Here is a 16,889-nt window from a genome sequence, read left to right on the forward strand (position 1 = left end):
ACCCTCATTGCTTATGATAGCCCGTAGAGTACCAAACCTTGTGAAAATATTCTTCTTCAAGAATGCCACCATACTCCTCGCTTCGTTGTTGGGTAGAGCAATGGCCTTAACCCATTTAGACACATAATCAACCGCGACCAAGATGTAGGTGTTTCCACAAGAACTCACAAAATGACCCATGAAGTTAATACCCCACACATCAAAGATATCAATCTTCAAAATGATAGTGAGAGACATTTCATTCTTCTTCGAGACTCCACCGGCCTGTTGACATTCATCACATCTTTTCACTAAATCACTTGCATCCTTGTAAATAGTGGGCCAATAGAAACCGCAACTTAGCACTTTGGCCTCCGTTTTTGCCTCACCATGGTGACCACCATATGGCAAAGAATGACAAGCCCCAAGAATATCACTTTGCTCTTCTTCCGGTACACATCTTCTAATTACCCCATCCGTACAAATTTGAAAAAGGTATGGCTCATCCCAATAATAATCTTGACAATCCCGTTTGAGCTTCTTCCTTTGATTTGAAGAGAATTCATCCGGGATAACACCACACACAAGGAAGTTTACTAGATCCGCGAACCATGGTACCTCCTTCATTGAAATAGCCAGAAGTTGCTCATCTGGGAAGGAGTCATTGATTTCAAGGCCATCATGAGGCCTCCCCTCCTCCTCCAAATGAGACAAATGGTCTGCCACTTGATTTTCACTCCCTCTTCGATCTTGGATGTCAATATCAAGCTCTTGCAACAAATGCACCCATCTCATCAAACGAGCTTTGGAATATTTCTTGCTCATAAGATAGCGAAGTACCGCATGATCCGTGTGGACAATAACTTTCGTACCCATCAAGTACGGGCGGAGCTTCTCAATTGCAAACACAATGGCAATGAGCTCTTTTTTCGTAACGGTGTAGTCGACTTGGGTACCATTCATGGTCTTACTAGCATAGTATACCGAAAATTTTGTTGATGCATTGCCCCAAAACAGCCCCAATCGCCACATCACTAGCATCGCACATGAGCTCAAAAGGGATACTCCAATTAGGAGAGGTGATAATGGGAGTGGTTGTTAACTTGAACTTTAACAATTCAAAGGCTCTCATGCAATCTTCATTGAAGTGAAACTTCGCATCTTTCTCTAATAGCTTGCACAACAGGTTCACCACTTTAGAGAAATCCTTGATAAAACGCTGGTAAAACCCCGCGTGGCCTAAGAAACTCCGTACGCCTTTCACCGAAGTTGGAGGTGGAAGTTTAGAAATCACTTAAATCTTTGTCTTGTCGACTTCAATGTCATTCTTCGAGATATTGTGGCCAAGAACAATGCCTTCCTCGACTATGAAATGACACTTCTCCCAATTTAGCACCAAATTTGTTTCTTCACATCTCGTCAATACTTTATCCAAATTTGCCGAGCAATCATAAAAGGAATCCCCAACCACCGAGAAGTCATCCATGAAAACTTCAAGGTAGTCCTCCACTATGTTCGTGAAGATAACCATCATATACCTTTGAAAAGTGTGCATTACATAAACCAAATGGCACCCTCTTGAATGCAAAAGTACCATAGGGACATATAAAAGTTGTTTTCTCTTGATCTTCTAGAGCAATAAAATTTGGTTGTAGCCTGAATATCCATCTAGAAAATAATAGAAAGCATGACCGGCCAACCTATCAAGCATTTGGTCAAGGAAGGGAAGTGGAAAGTGATCCTTCCCTGTGACTTTGTTAAGCTTGCGATAGTCCATACACAATCTCCACCCGATCACCGTTCTTATGGGAATCAACTCATTCTTGTCATTGGTGACCACCGTCATACCCTCCTTCTTTGGGATACATTGCACTGGAGAGGTCCACGAACTATCGGAAATGGGGTAGACAACCCCGACATCCAACCACTTGATAATCTCCTTTTTGACCACTTCTTACATAGACTCATTGAGTCTCCTTTGATGTTCAATAGATGGTTTGTCGTCTTCTAGCAAGTTGATTTTGTGCATGCAAAATATGGGGTTATTCCCCTAATATCTGCCAATGTGCATCCAATAGCCTTCTTCCTCTTATGTAGCACCGCCAATGTGGAGTCAACCTGCATATCATTCAAATAAGAGGAAAGAATAACAGGTAAAGTAGAAGAAGGGCCAAGAAATTTATACCGAAGATGTGGAGGCAATGGCTTCAACTCCATGGTTGGAGGCTCTTCAATTGAAGGTTTTGTAGAAGGAGTTTTCCTATTTTCAAGATCCAAGGAGAATTTTCGGGGTACATAGTTGTACGACCCCATTCCTTGCAAAGAGTTCACACATTCCATGAAGCCATCCATCTCGTCATCATCAAAGTTGAGCAAGACGACCTAAAACATATCACCCACATTGATCGTGGCACTTGTAGCATCAATAATCACACCGGTCACCAAATCCACAAAAGAACACACTTCATTGCTATTTGGTTGCTGCATAGATTTGCACACATGGAATACCACATTTTTATCACCTACCCGGAAAGTGAGTTCTCCGGCTTCTACATCAACAAGAGCCTTCCCCATAGAAAGGAAAGGTCTTCCAAGAATAATCAGCACCTCATAGTCCACTTCACAATCAAGAATGACAAAATCCATCGGAAGAATGAATTTATCAACACGAACCAATACATCTTCAATAACTCCCAACAGTCTTTTCATGGTGCGATCGGCCATTTGTAATCTCATAAATATTGGTCTTGGTTTCCCAATTCCCAAAGTCTTGAAAATCGAATAGGGCATCAAATAGATACTTGCTCCAAGATCACAAAGAGCTTTAGCAAACTCGACACTTCCAATGGTACAAGGGATTGTGAAAGCACCAGATCTTCCAATTTAGGAGCCATTGAATGAACAATTTCACTCACTTGATGAGTGACTTTGATAGTTTCAAAATTCATCGACCGCTTCTTTGTCACCAAATCCTTCAAAAACTTTGCGTAACCGGGCATTTGTTCCAAAGTTTTAACTAATGGCACATTGATCGAGAGACTCTTCATCATGCCAATGAACTTTTTGAATTATTTCTCTCCATTTTTCTTGGCAAGCCTTTGAGTATATGGAGTAGGAGGCTTAGGCAATGGTGCCTTAGCCTTTTGCACTACCGTTTCCGATATGTCAATAACGTGCTCCCTAGACTGGTTCACTTCCTCTTGAGTCTCGTCCACATTGTCATCAATATCAATCTGAACTTTATTATTTGATTACATCACATTGATCGGGACCTCTTCTTCTTATACCACTTGCTCATCATCCACAAGTTGCCTTTGACTTGAGGTGGGTGCATTCCCACCTCTTTCACATCTTGTAGTAACGGACATGGCATGTCCCGTGTTGTTCCCACCCTTTAGGTTCACCACCGTGTCACTTGGTAGTGCCCCCTTAGGACAAGAATTTAGAGCTTGAGAGATTTGTCCTATTTGAACTTCTAAGTTGCGGATCGATGTATTGTGTGAGGCAAATTGGGCATCGGAATTGACATTCTTTTCCATCATTTGCTTGAACATATTCTCAATACGCCCCATCTTATTAGTTGAAGAACTAGACCATGGTAAGGATAATGAGGCGGGTTGCTTGGTTGTTGATACATATGGGGCCTTTGAAAACCCTACTCCCGGTTACCTTGGTTATTGTTTCATCCACCTTGATTGTTACCTCCCCAATTACCTTGATTATTGACATTCCAATTTTCTTGATTGTTGTTGTTATGCCAATTCCCTTGGTTGTTTCCACCACTCCAATTACTTTGGTTGTTATAATTCTAATTGCCTTAATTGTTTTGAGGTAGCCATTGTTGTTGATTTGGGCCTTGGAAATTATTTTGTTGCCCTTGAAAGTTGTTCACGTATTGCACCTCCTCTTCTTGGTCACTGTAAGAATCATCTTGATCAAATCCACTATTTTCTTGCACAAAATTGTTCACTCGTTGTTGTACTTGTGGACCCTTGGTTTTCCATTTGTTTACCATCATGTTTACTCACTCATGGCATTGACTTGCCTAGGATATTGCACTTGTTGAAGTTGATACTTTTCTAGTTGATTCATGGTGGTAGTCAATTCGGCTATGGCTTGCCCATGGTCATGTAACTTTTTGTGGAGGTGAATCACGTTGGGATCACCTTATGGAATATTAGCCCGAGATTGCCATGTCGATGTTGTGTCTACCATTTCATCTAAGATCTCACACGCCTCCGCATAAGGCGTAATCATGAAGTTCCCACCGGCAAGTTGATTCACTACACTTTGGTTAGTTGTGTTGATCCCACGATAGAAAGTTTGTTGAATCATTTTCTCGGTCATATCGTTGTTGGGACATTCTTTAACCATTGTTCTGTATCGCTCCCATATCTCGTGTAGTGGTTCATTGGGCTCTTGCTTGAATGCTAGAATCTCATCCCTGAGTGTAGCCGTGTGCCCCGGAGAGAAGTACTTAGAAATAAACCTTTCCACCAATTCATCCCAGGTGTGAATGGAATGGTTCGACAAACATTCCAACCAATCTAAAGCTTTCCCCCGTAAAGAGAAGGTAAAAAGCCTTAGCCTCAAAGCATACTCAAAGACATTTGTTTGTTTACTCCCCCAACACGTGTCCACAAATCCCTTCAAATATTTGTATGCATTTTGACCTGGAGCATCGGTGAAGAAGCCTCATTACTTTAGTAAAGTGATCATCACGTTGGTTATTTGAAAGTTGCCTGCCCTAATACGGGGAGGGACTATTACGCTTGCATATCCTTCATTGGGCAACACCCGGTTTAGAGCCGCTCGTGGTGGATGTGGGGGTGGAACGGGCACATTGTCATGAGGCACTCGACCTCTTCTGTTGGCTTGAGGTTCAAGAGGAATCTCATCCACTTGAGCATCGTCAATGTCCACATCCCCTAAAGCCATATTTTTCGAGCTCATTGTTTGCCATGGTTGCACCTATAATTTCTCAAACACGTTAGTAACACGGAAAAAAAAGAAGATATTCCAAAAACACACCCAAATATATAGCTAACACTGTTTTTTACTCCCCGGCAACGGTGCTAAAAATTAATCCGTGCTCAAATGCACACCTCAAAACAAGGTATGAAACGGTCGATTGCAATTATAGTAATCCAACAAAGAGTCGGGATCGAATCCACATGAAGCTAGATGTGAGTTAGGAGTATATATTCTAATGCGTGAAATTGAATTATCTTAATTTGCTCTTCCACAAGAAAAGGGTTTTGTTTCTATTTCTATTTTAAAACTAAAGATTGTAAAATAGAGAAATAAGACTAATATAATTATTTTTGATGTTTTTCAAATAGGTAAAGGCCTAGGGATGTAATTATTACCTAGGTGTTTGTCTGATGAGATAAAAACCTTAATGCTTGTTTTGTTGATCGGGGTATATTATAGCTATCAACTCTCAATTTCCCACGCAATACCTCTCGGTCAAAGAATGGTGTTACCCAATTTGGCTTTCTCAAGACCAAATGTGTATCACACAATACAATTGATAAAAGATCAAGTCAGGTTATTACTCTCTATAGGTTGAACCCTTTATTTGGGTTAATCAATATCTCGATTGACCCAATTCCTTGTTAGCCAAGTTTTTCTAGATTAAGTCTCTCTTTCTCAAGTATAAACTAAGTCAAATAGGCATGAACTAATATTTGCAATCATTAATTCCACAAATTAAAGCATGAACTAGGCTAAATAATAAACACCCAATCATAAACAAGCACTAATTTAATTAACCATAAGGTGAACACACTAGGGTTGGGTCACAACCCTAGTAAAAATCTAGCTATTCATGCTTGAAATTGAAGAAAGAGAAGAAAAAATACTAATTAAACTCATAATGTAAAGTTAAAATGATAAAATCTATAGTAAAATACACCAAAATATAAAAAAAGTTCAAAAGAGGCAAAGAAAAACGGCTACAGGACTTGCTTATGTCAAAATTTGACCTAATTTTGTGAAACTCATCTATTTATACAAGGCTGGAAATTTCGAACAAAAATTTCCCTCAGGAGGTTCGGCTTGCACAATTCCATTTGCGGTCCGCAAAATTCTTCATATTGCAGGAGCTGGGATTCTGCGGCCGCACAATTCTGAACTGCGGCTGCGAGACAACATTTTTGTTGTCCGCAGATTTAGCACTGCGGCCGCAACCTAGTCTTCTACGGTCCGCACTTTTATGTTTGCGGCCACAAGACACTTCTTCTGCGGACCGCACTTTGTATGCTTCTGTACCCTTTTGTTGTCTTGAGCTCGGACTACTCCTTTTTAGTCAGATTTCATCTCGGGAGTTCAACTTCCAACATTCCTATAATTTTGCACATTTCATTAGTTTCGGGAACACAATTCAATTCTTTTAGACTAAAATAAAAGTAAAAAGGCGTTAATAAGTAATCAAAATCCCCACTTATCAGCATAGAAGTACATCCGTTGAGTCTGTTTCAATCTCCAATGGACTTAGCTGGAGAGCACATGCAAGTTGAAGGCCTTGTTGAAGAGCTAGCACTACTTGGATAGGAGTAACAACATGCATATCTTTATTGAATCCAACTATCCAGTCTCCTGAGCTAATCAGATGACTTCATAAATTCCACAACACAAATTACTAGCTTTAAATACCCCATTTGTGTTAAGCGTATACTACCCACTGGGTGGTTTCAGCCATATTACTTTGAGAGGCTTTTTAATGTTGCAATTAGGCTCCCTGGCTATGACAAATTTGAATTCCATTACCGGATAAAAACAAATTTTGGGGATAGAGGATAATTAGTATTGTTTTGATTATTACTATTTCGGTTCAACCAGATTCCCCCACAACGTAAAAGGAGAAATATCTTTCCAAAATAGGTGACTATTGTTAAGTATAACATTAAGATCTTTAATAGTGAGAAGCCACTTATTGAGATCAATAGAAAGGAGATTTGTTGAACCCAATTTTTTCCGAAATGCATGGGAAGCATGGCAGGTGATGAAGATGTGAGTAATAGTTTCATCTTCATTTTTGCACATAGGGCAGGTCACATCCACGTTCATGCCAATGTGGCTCAAATAAGATTTGCATGGGATTCTATTGTGGGAACATTTCCATAAGAAGAATTTTATCTTGGTAGGACAATCGAGCTGCCAGATTCAATTGAAATCTTTATCATTGTTGTCAAACTCGTCAATAAGGGGGTAACAAGAACTTATGCTAAACTTGTCACTGCTACTAAGGGCCCATATAAGGATATCAAAGCTTATGGCATGGTTGATGAAAATAATAGTTCTAATATTATTAGAAATATAATTAGGGAGATTGAAGCTTAACCTGGAGAAATCCCATTTAGACCAAAAGTCTAAGAAAGGATAAAGTTACTTAACTTTGAGTAGTACAGGCAAATTTAATTCTTATTTCTGTTTACCCTAAAAATTTGATAACAATTGAATTTGTAAGTAGTTTTAAGGATACGTGGATTAACTTGATACAAAGTGATAAATTAAGTTACAATTAAAATAAACAATGATAATGTAAATTCAAACCACACAAATTGGACAGTTTCAATCTCGGAAGGTTAGCCACCCTCGAGCCAGATGCACTTTGGTTGGTATCACGATACAGAAGAACAAGAGCTTAAAGAGAAAAATAATAATGTATTGCTTTGGAATGCGTGTTACAATGTGCTAAATGAATTATCAGACCTCCTTTATATAGTAGAGGAGTCCTACTTTAGGTATAATTATATAAAAGGTAAAAAATCTCTTGATTTGCCGATTACCAGTTCCTCATTGATACGTCCCTAGATTCCCGACGTAATATTTGACCGGTCACGGATATTTCGGTCTTATGTTATGCTAATAATGTTTCTTCGAGCTCGTTCGGGGCTAGGATCGATTTCGGGATCAAGGCCTCAATATTCTCGAAGGCGGGTGTTCCAACTAGCCCGATGGGACTTGGAGTCGATCTTCACTCCTTTATTTCCATGTTTCGAACCTGACCTACCATGTCGAAGGCGAGCTCGATTTCGACCGTATACAGATAGTCCCCTCATTTTACGGAGAGTAGATGATGAGAAACGACATGAGCTTCCGATTCTTACTTCGATACCTTGCGACAGGAACGACAAAACAAATGAAATATCTCGTCAGTCAAGTCTTAATGGCATTAAATGCATGTCAGCCGCTAGTCAGCCACTACTGGATGTGAAACTCCACTGAAATAATATAAATACATCTTCCTTTGTTCATTCCTTTGTTCTACCCTCGTACCTTCGAAATTTCAATACTTTCTAACAGTTATACTTTGGTTATTTGAGATCCTTTGCAAGAACCCTTATTCATTTCTATCTCAAGCCATCAAGTGTACTCATTTAACTTCTTTTTTCCCTCTATTTTCAATGAAAAGGCGAAGACTTCAAAAACCATTCCAAAAAAAAAAACTCCTTCTACCTCACGGCCGGTTATCGAGGAGATCGTTTCGCGTACTACTGTCGAGGAACCAGTACCGGAACCTCCATTGAAAATGTTCATCCCTAGAGGATGCTCGATAACTACCTATTTCAAGGTTGAAAAACCTTCCCCCGTACAAGGCCGTTGGGAGGAGATCTCGAGATACATATGCTCGATCACTGAAGAAGTCCTCCCTGCGGTAAAAAAGGATTGCAATTGGGTTGACAAGCACGTGGTGGTTCCTAGACCCGATGAAGACATCACCACCCACGTCGAGGGACACTTAAGTGTTTACACTTATCACTTTGCACCGGCCCCATTGGATCCGGTCATCATCGACTTCTGCAAAAGATACGAGATATGCCTTGGTCAAATTCACCCCTTATTCTGGAGGATCGTGATCCTTCTTCGGTTCTTCGTGAGCAAGATCGATGGATGCTCGTTCACCATCGACCACCTCATGTGCCTGTACAGTACCCGAACCTTTCGGGGGGACTTATCAAGATCGCGTGCCGCGCCAGTAAAGCCCTGTTCTCGAGTATTGATGAAGATCAAGATCGAGGCTGGCTAGGACGTTTCGTCCGAGTGAGGTCCTCGGACTTGATCCCAGACGAGCGCATGTCATTTCAAGAAGTGGAATATATCACGTAAGTAAAATTTCATTTTCAAAATCTTGTTTTACGTTTTTTTCCTTCCTTCTTATCGGTGCTTTGTGGTGGTGCAGCTATCGCTCGGGTCGCGAATGCAGTTCCTCGACCTAAGGAGTGGGTCGAGGGCATCGTGTTACAAAGGCCATATTCCGAGCAATCATGGCATGAACTTTAGAAGGGCCGGTGGGAGGCCCGTTCTCATGGTGAGATTCCTTTCTCGAGTAAGTAATATTTGGGTTCCTCTCATGTCATTAAGTTCTCACTTGTTTCATTTTCTTTTGCAGGTTTATCCAAGGACATCATACTGAGGCCTCCATCCAGTGGAGAGAACTTCCCCGCCGAGTCCCCTAATCCGAGACAGGGTGATGAGAAGAAAATGAAGAGGGCTCCGAGTTGTCTGATCTAAGAGAAGAAGAAACCAAGGAGAAGGTTGGTGCGCAAATCCAAAGATAGCACAAGCGCTCGAGCACCATCTTCGGATTTAATCTATCGGTTGAGGGACGAATCTGAAGAAGAAGGAGAATCCGAATAAGAAGAAGAAGCCTTCGATCTGATGGCCCACGTGTCATCACAACTCGAGGGGTAATAGGCCTCCGAATCGGAGAGAGGCAAGGCCGATTTGCCTCAAGTTAGGGAGGCCGACGAGGAGGCCGTAGCCAAAGCTTCCCGGGATGTGGGCAATGACCTAAAGAAAGCACATGGTGTGATAGACATCACCAAGTCGCCCTCTTCACCGAGTCCATGTACAAAGACGCTCAGACGGTGGAGAAACATCCCAACAAGGGGGCCCACAAAGAGGATGGCCCCTCCCGCGGCTTTTTTGATAGCGTGGATTCTACAGCCACAGAGGACATCACTGGATTGGGTGACTTGGAGGTTCCGAAGAAACGTCCATCTTTAGAAACAAACAGGATTTCCTCAAGCCCGAAACTGATCAACCGGTTCCCAGCTCCGAGTGTGGATCCTAACTGGAATCGGTCGATCATCATCTCCATTCCGGAGGATGCCCGAGTCCTCTCTGCCCCCGTAGGGGTGGCCAGCTACCTTCAGTGTCTGGTGATCGAGGAATACCAAGCTAAGATGAACGAGGTAGACGCACCCTGCCTGTTCAATGAAGTAAAACAGGCATTAAACCGGGTAACTTCAAATATCTCTTGATGACTATAATTTGTACTTAGACTAATTTATATATAATCCTAATATTTTTCTTTGTGTCTGCAAGCCTCGATGCTTCATCACGAAACTCTTTTTCGATATCAGGACGAGCTAAACTAACTTGAAGCTGAGGTCCGAGGGCTCACTAAGAAGAGAGATACTTACAAACTTCTCAGCGAGCAGCGTGAAGGGGAGGCTAAGAGCCTCCGAGCTGAGCTGGAGGTAGCTCGAAAGGAGCATATGACCTGGTGGAGCAGGTAAAAATATTTGAGGTTAGTGACGATGATTTATACTCGGTGACTAATGGTCGGAATATGCAGGTCCAGTAGAAAATCAATCTGATCGACAAACTTCGAGCTGAGATAGTTATTATCAAGGCCGAGACCGATGAATGGAGAGGCAGGATGGACCGTCTAGCCTTGGAAAAGGAGACTGCTTGGGCGCAGCTGACTTCGGCTGAGACCCAACTTCGAGCTGCAAAGGAAAGGGCCAAGGTGCAGGCCAAAAAGGTTGAGGAGCTCCAGTCTCAGCTAAGTGCAGCCGTCTCTGATCGAGAAAATCTTGCGAAAGAGCTTGAAGTGGCCAAGTCAGTGGTCTTGGTGGTTAAAGCCGATGCCGACGAGATGGTGTCCCAATATAAGGCCGAAGCCGAGGCAGCCCAGGATCGAACGAAGGATATCGTCGAGCATGCGAAATGGCAATCCCGAAGGGAGGCCCTCAAGGAAATTCATGCTCGGGGTTTTGACTTGTCGACGGAAATCGAGAGTGCTAAGGGGCTCGAAGCCGAAGTCAAGAAGTTGTCTTATCCTGAGGATGAAGAAGTCTCCGAGTGTTCGAGCGGATCCGAGGGTGGAGGAGACTCCGAAGACCCTGGCGATGAGGCGGGCTCCGGTAAAGACCAGGCCATTTAAGTGCCTTGTACATTTTTCTTTGTTTTTTGTATTTTTGTACATTTGTACCTTTTTGTCAAGGACGTTTGGCCCTTGTAAAGACTATATGTATATATAATACAAGGCTTCCTTTTCCCTTCGACAATTTCTGAGTTTTATTTTCCTTTACTTTATTCTTTATGTTTGCAAAGATCGAAATGCCTTAGCATGAAATAGTTAGGTCATGTTCGGAGGTTCAAACAAGCCTTGCCTTCGACATTATTTTGTTTAAGGCATCGTGGGGGTTCGGTATGACCAAAACTTTTCCCTAAAGTACTTATAATTTTTTAGATTATAGTTTGCCCGAGGGTAGACTTTAGAACCGATTAAGAAAATTTTCAAGGCCTTCTATTTTGTTATGGGTCTCGGACGTCTCCGAGCTCTTTTAATATGTCTGTATCCTTTTAGTTTGGGTGTTTTCCAGTGGGCTTATCACCTCGAGTTATCCGGACTTGCCTAAGATAACAGTCCCCGAATGGGGATGGCCGTAGCCTTTAAGGTTCAGGCACTGCCTAATAGGTCTTGTACCCCCGGGCTCTGATAGCTCGGGCCGTCCGAGTTTATTTTTGGACGGCAGTCCTCGAGTGGGAGTGATCGTTTTAACTCGGATAAAGTCAGCCCTTGGGCTTGATACCTTTAGGGGATCGAATGTAGAAAATTCAGAAAGAAAAGAAAATTTTTAAGGGACAAGATGTTTATCCGCAAGGTAGAGACTTCCTTTTATTTTTGTGCGTAATATATACGATTACAATTGCGTACAAGCTTTATGTCAGGAATCGAGCAATCTATGTGGGCACGGTTCATTCGACCGTTTAACCCTTACAATAAATCCTATCGCTCGAGCCGAGACCATTCAATTGCAAAATTTCTTTCCTTGCTAAAGTCGTTATCCGAGGGTAATTTCCCCCAGTGTTCGGGGCCAATCGTAGAGAGGCCTTGAATACTATTTTCGTGATCTTCGATACCGTTTTGTAACCGGCCTTCGATTCTAAGTTAGCATGATTTACTGTTGCCTCGTTAAAGACCTTGCCGGAAAACCCATTTGAGACAAAACCGGTTCAAGGGAAAAAGAGTACAACGCGTGCTTTCAGGCCTAAAAATTGTATCGTTCTTTGATGGTTGCCTGCAAGTGTTAGTTCAAAATGTAAATAAGTAAAAGGAATGAATAGGGTCGTATCTTAGTAGTATCACTTCAAGTGAGTCATGTTCCAGTTGTTTGGTAGTCGTTCATCATTCATTGCTTCGAGTTTGTATGATCCCTTTCCGGTGATCTCGATAATTGATATGGCCCTTCCCAGTTCAGCCCCAACTTCCCTTTGTTCGGGTTCCGGGTGCTTAGTGTGACCTTTCTTCGATTATAATACCTCTTGATCCGCTATTTTTGGGCGGCTAATCGGACAAGGGAGGCTTTGCGCCTTTCATCTAATAGCTCTAGGTTTGTGTTCATGGCCTCGTCATTTGATTCCTTGGTTGCATATCAGAACCTGAGACTTGGTTCTCTGACTTCGACCGGTATTAGAGCTTCGGTGCCGTAAACCAGCGAGAATGGGGTGGCCCTGATACTAGACTTCGAGGTCGTACGATATGCCCATAAGACTTCGGGCAGGATTTCCTTCCATTTTCCTTTGGCGTCAGTTAACCTCTTTTTGAGGTTTTGGAGTATGATTTTGTTTGTCGACTTTGCTTGTCCATTCCCACTAGGGTGGTGATAGGATCTTTTTGATCTTATGGTCTTTGAGAAACTTGCTTACTTTGTTGCCGATGAATTATTTCCCATTTTTGTACACGATCTCGGCCGGCATTTCGAATCGACATATGATGTGGTCCCATATAAAATCGACGACTTTCTGGTCTCGACCTTGATAGCCCCGGAGTGTGCTTTCACGAAAAAATCTGCAAGCATAGCAAATGAGTCAATAGAATTAGGAGGTAAGTTGTGATGCCATATCATAACTCCTTTTGACAAGGTCTCTCCGAACTTTTTCAACAAGACAGACTCGATCTCATTATCCTCCAAGTCGTTCCCTTTGACGGCACATGTGTAGGAGGTAACATACTCGTTTGGGTCGGTCGTTCCGTTGTACTTAGGAATTTCGGACATGCGGAACTTCTTAGAGATCGGCTTTGGAGTCGTGCTCGGAGAAAAAGGTTTTTGCACGAACTTCTTGCAATCCAGGCCTTTCAATATCGGCGATGCGCCTGGGATTTGGTCGACCCTGGAATTGTAGGTTTCTACCTTTTGTCATTAGCTTCGATTTTCTTTTTTCCTGATTCTACCCGTTTTGTCAGTTCCTCGAGTATCTTTATGATCTCGGGGTTAGTCCCCAATTCATTTTCATTTGACCTCTCTGTGACCGGTTCATCCTTGCGGGTGACTTCCCAGGACGGATCGGGTTCAATTCTGCTCGGTACGCGGTTTTGGTTCTGTAACTGAGCTATCGCCGCCTGATGAGCCTGTAACATTTTGAAGATCATCCGTAAATTGATCCCGTCTCCTCCAATGTTGTGTGTATTTTGAGCTGTTGATCGGGCTCCACCACGAACGCTATTCTCGGGATCGGTAGGTAGATTTGCGTTGATAACCACTTGTGAATTAGCGTCAATCAAGTTCGCGACCGGAATTCCGATGGGATCAACGGGCGGTACCTCGTCACTGGGCACTTTGTTTTTATTTTCACCGTGATGGTCGGACTCATTGTCAACATGTAGGGGTGCTCATTGAGATTTTGATATTTTGAGCTTTAACCTGAAATTAGAGACACTTCAAAGAACAAGTGTAAAGTAGTGTGTGTTATGGAAATTTGTATCAAATAACCACTATTATCTTTAGCCCCACGGTGAGTGCCAAACTGTTTACCCTTAAAATCAGATAATAATTGAATTTGTAAGTGGTTTTAAGAATACACGGATTAACTTGATACAAAGTAATAAATTAAGTTGCAATTGAAATAAATAATGATAAAGTAAATTCAAACCACACGAATTGGACAATTTCAATCTCGGAAGGCTAGCCACCTTCGAACCAGATGCACTTTGGTTGGTATCACAATACAGAAGAACATGAGCTTAAAGAGAAAAATAATAATGTATTGCTTTGGAATGCGTGTTATAATGTGCTAGATGAATTATGAGACCCCCTTTATATAGTAAATGTGTCCTACTTTAGGTATAATTCTATAAAAGGTAAAAAATCTCTTGATTTGCCGATTGCCAGTTTCTCATTGATATGTGCCGAGATTCCCGCCGTAATATCCGACCGGTCATGAATATTTCGGTCTTCTGTTATGCTAACAATGTTTCTTCGAGCTCGTTCGGAGCTAGGATCGATTCTGGGATTACGGCCTCGATATTTTCGAAGGCGGACGTTCCAACCCCGGGTTCTAGCCCGATGGGACTTGGAGTCGATCTTTATTCCTTTATTGCCATGTTCCTAATCTGACCTACCATGTCGAAAGCTCGCTCGATTTTGACCGTATACCATCTCAATATAAAGTAATGGAGGCCTTTGAGCAAGTAGACGAGTACAGCCAGGCGTTTGTTTCTGCTGGTAGCGTTTGAACTACAAAATGGTTTTGTTTTGAGTCGTTGTTTTTATGTTCTTTGTTGTGGTGATTTTAGCAAGAAGTGAATTCAATTTCTTTATTATATAAAGAAAATAATGAGTACATTGCTAATATCTAATTAATACACTGATTTGTACTTATGTCCTAAAGCTATTTTTGAATTCCTTTACAACTATACTAAAATTTTTATTCTCTTATGTCAATGGAATTCAATTATCTATATATAAAGGAGGGATTTGTAGAAGTGAGGTGGCAGTCTCATAGTACAGTAAATCTATTTTCCTATTTTCTTAGATTTTTGCCTTTTTTTCCTTTAACTAACTGATCTATTAAAACTTAAAAAGTCACGCCTCTTTCTATTCCGCTTGAAAGTCACGCCTTTTCTCTTCGTCATATTTCTACAAAACACGTCTTTTTCCGAATATTTTGAAAATTCCATCTCAATTACAATTATGGAATCAGTTCGCTTTTACTATTTTTGCAACACTATGAATATACACTATGGGCAGATGAGTATATGGTTGTAACGATCCGACCGGTTGTTTCGGGAGTTATAGCCCCGTTTTCTTTATTTCTACTTTTTTTGTATTATTCAGCTATATTATGTTATATCGGGTTAGTTGGTTCGGGTCCGGGAGGAACTCGGAGTAAAATGAGACACTTAGTCTCATAATTGAAAAAATGAGTTAGAAAAGTGGACCGGATATGGACCTATGTGTAAACGATCTCGTATTCGAATTTTAATAATTCCAATAGCTCCGTATGGTGATTTTGGGCTAAGGAGCATGTCAGGAATATTATTTGGAGGTCCGTAGAGGAATTAGGCTTGAAATGCCGAAAGTTTAATTTTTGAGAAGTTTGACCGGGGGTTGACTTTTTGATATCGGGGTCGGAATCCGATTTTGAAAATTGAAATACCTCTATTATGTCATTTATGACTTGTGTACAAAATTTGAGGTCAATCGGACGTGATTTGATAAGTTCCAGAGTTGTTTGTAGAAATTAGAAATTTCAAAGTTCATTAGGCTTGAATTGGGGTGTAATTCATGGTTTTAGTATTGTTTGAGGTGATTTGAGGGTTCAACTAAGTCCGTATGATATTTTAGTACTTGTTGGTATATTTGATTGAGGTCCCGAGGGGCTTGGGTGAGTTTCAGATGGTTAACGGGTTGGATTTTGGACTTGGAACTCTACTGGAATTTTTCTGATGCACCATCTGGTTTCCTTTATCGCGTTCGCGAGTGGAGCCTCGCGTTCGCGAAGAGGAACTGAGAGGCTGGTATATTTGCTCTTCGTGTTCGTGAAGAGTGGACTGGGTGTGCATCCCGAACGCGAGAGGTGTTACGCGTTCGCGAAGAAGAGAGGAAGCGGCCGAAGACCCCAGGCAATTGGTCTACGCGTTCGCGTAGGGGGGTGTCACATTCACGTAGTGAGAGGGAACGAAGCATCGCGTTCGCAATGGATTGAACGCGTTCGCGTAGAAAGCATTGAGGCAGAAGCATTTTTTGTGCTTCGCGAACGCGAGGGAGATGTCGCATTCGCGAAGGAGGAATTTGGACGGGAGCTATTTTGTGCTTCGCGAACGCGAGGCACTGTCCGCATTCGCGAAGAAGAAAAAGTTTGGGCAGTGAGTTTAAGTTCTTCCCATTTTTAGTTTTTGGCAATTTGGAGCTCGGAAGTGAGGCGATTTTGGGTGATTTTCAGAGAAAACAACGGGGTAAGTGTTCTTAACTCAATATTAGTTAAATTACCCGAATCCATGATTATTTTTATCATTTAATTGGTGAATTGAATTGGGAAAATTTAAAAACCCTCTTGGTTTAAATCGAAGATTTGAGGGTCGAGTTGGAGTCGGATTTTTGTAAAATTGGTATGGTTAGACTCGTGATTGAATGGATTTCCGGATTTTGTAACTTTTGTCGATTTCCGAGACGTGGGCCCCACAAGCGATTTTTGAGCTAATTTTCGGATTTTTATGAAAAATCATTTTTATCTTGTGGAATTAATTCAAATGAATTTTATTGACTGAAACGAATTATTTATGACCAGATTCGAGGTATTTGGAGACCAATTCACGAGGAAAGGACATTGCAGAATAAGAATTTCGTGGTTTGAGGTAAGTAACGATTGTAAATCTGGTCCTGAGGGTA

The 16,889-nt window shown here is 41.6% G+C and overlaps 1 protein-coding gene across 1 annotated transcript; it reads left to right on the forward strand.

Moving 5' to 3' along the window:
• Positions 1-10,651: 10,651 nt before the first annotated feature.
• On the forward strand, positions 10,652-11,158 carry LOC138902213 (uncharacterized). The gene has a single exon (XM_070190057.1). It carries the CDS (start codon positions 10,652-10,654, stop codon positions 11,156-11,158), a length of 507 nt encoding a protein of 168 aa, XP_070046158.1.
• The last annotated feature ends 5,731 nt before the right edge of the window (positions 11,159-16,889 follow it).

This window comes from Nicotiana tomentosiformis, chromosome 12, assembly GCF_000390325.3.
Source record: "Nicotiana tomentosiformis chromosome 12, ASM39032v3, whole genome shotgun sequence".
Classification (NCBI taxonomy): Eukaryota; Viridiplantae; Streptophyta; class Magnoliopsida; order Solanales; family Solanaceae; genus Nicotiana; species Nicotiana tomentosiformis.

Bases quoted from the DNA above. Each gene is read 5' to 3' on its own strand.
- LOC138902213 (XM_070190057.1), top strand. From the start codon at position 10,652: ATGGACCGTCTAGCCTTGGAAAAGGAGACTGCTTGGGCGCAGCTGACT.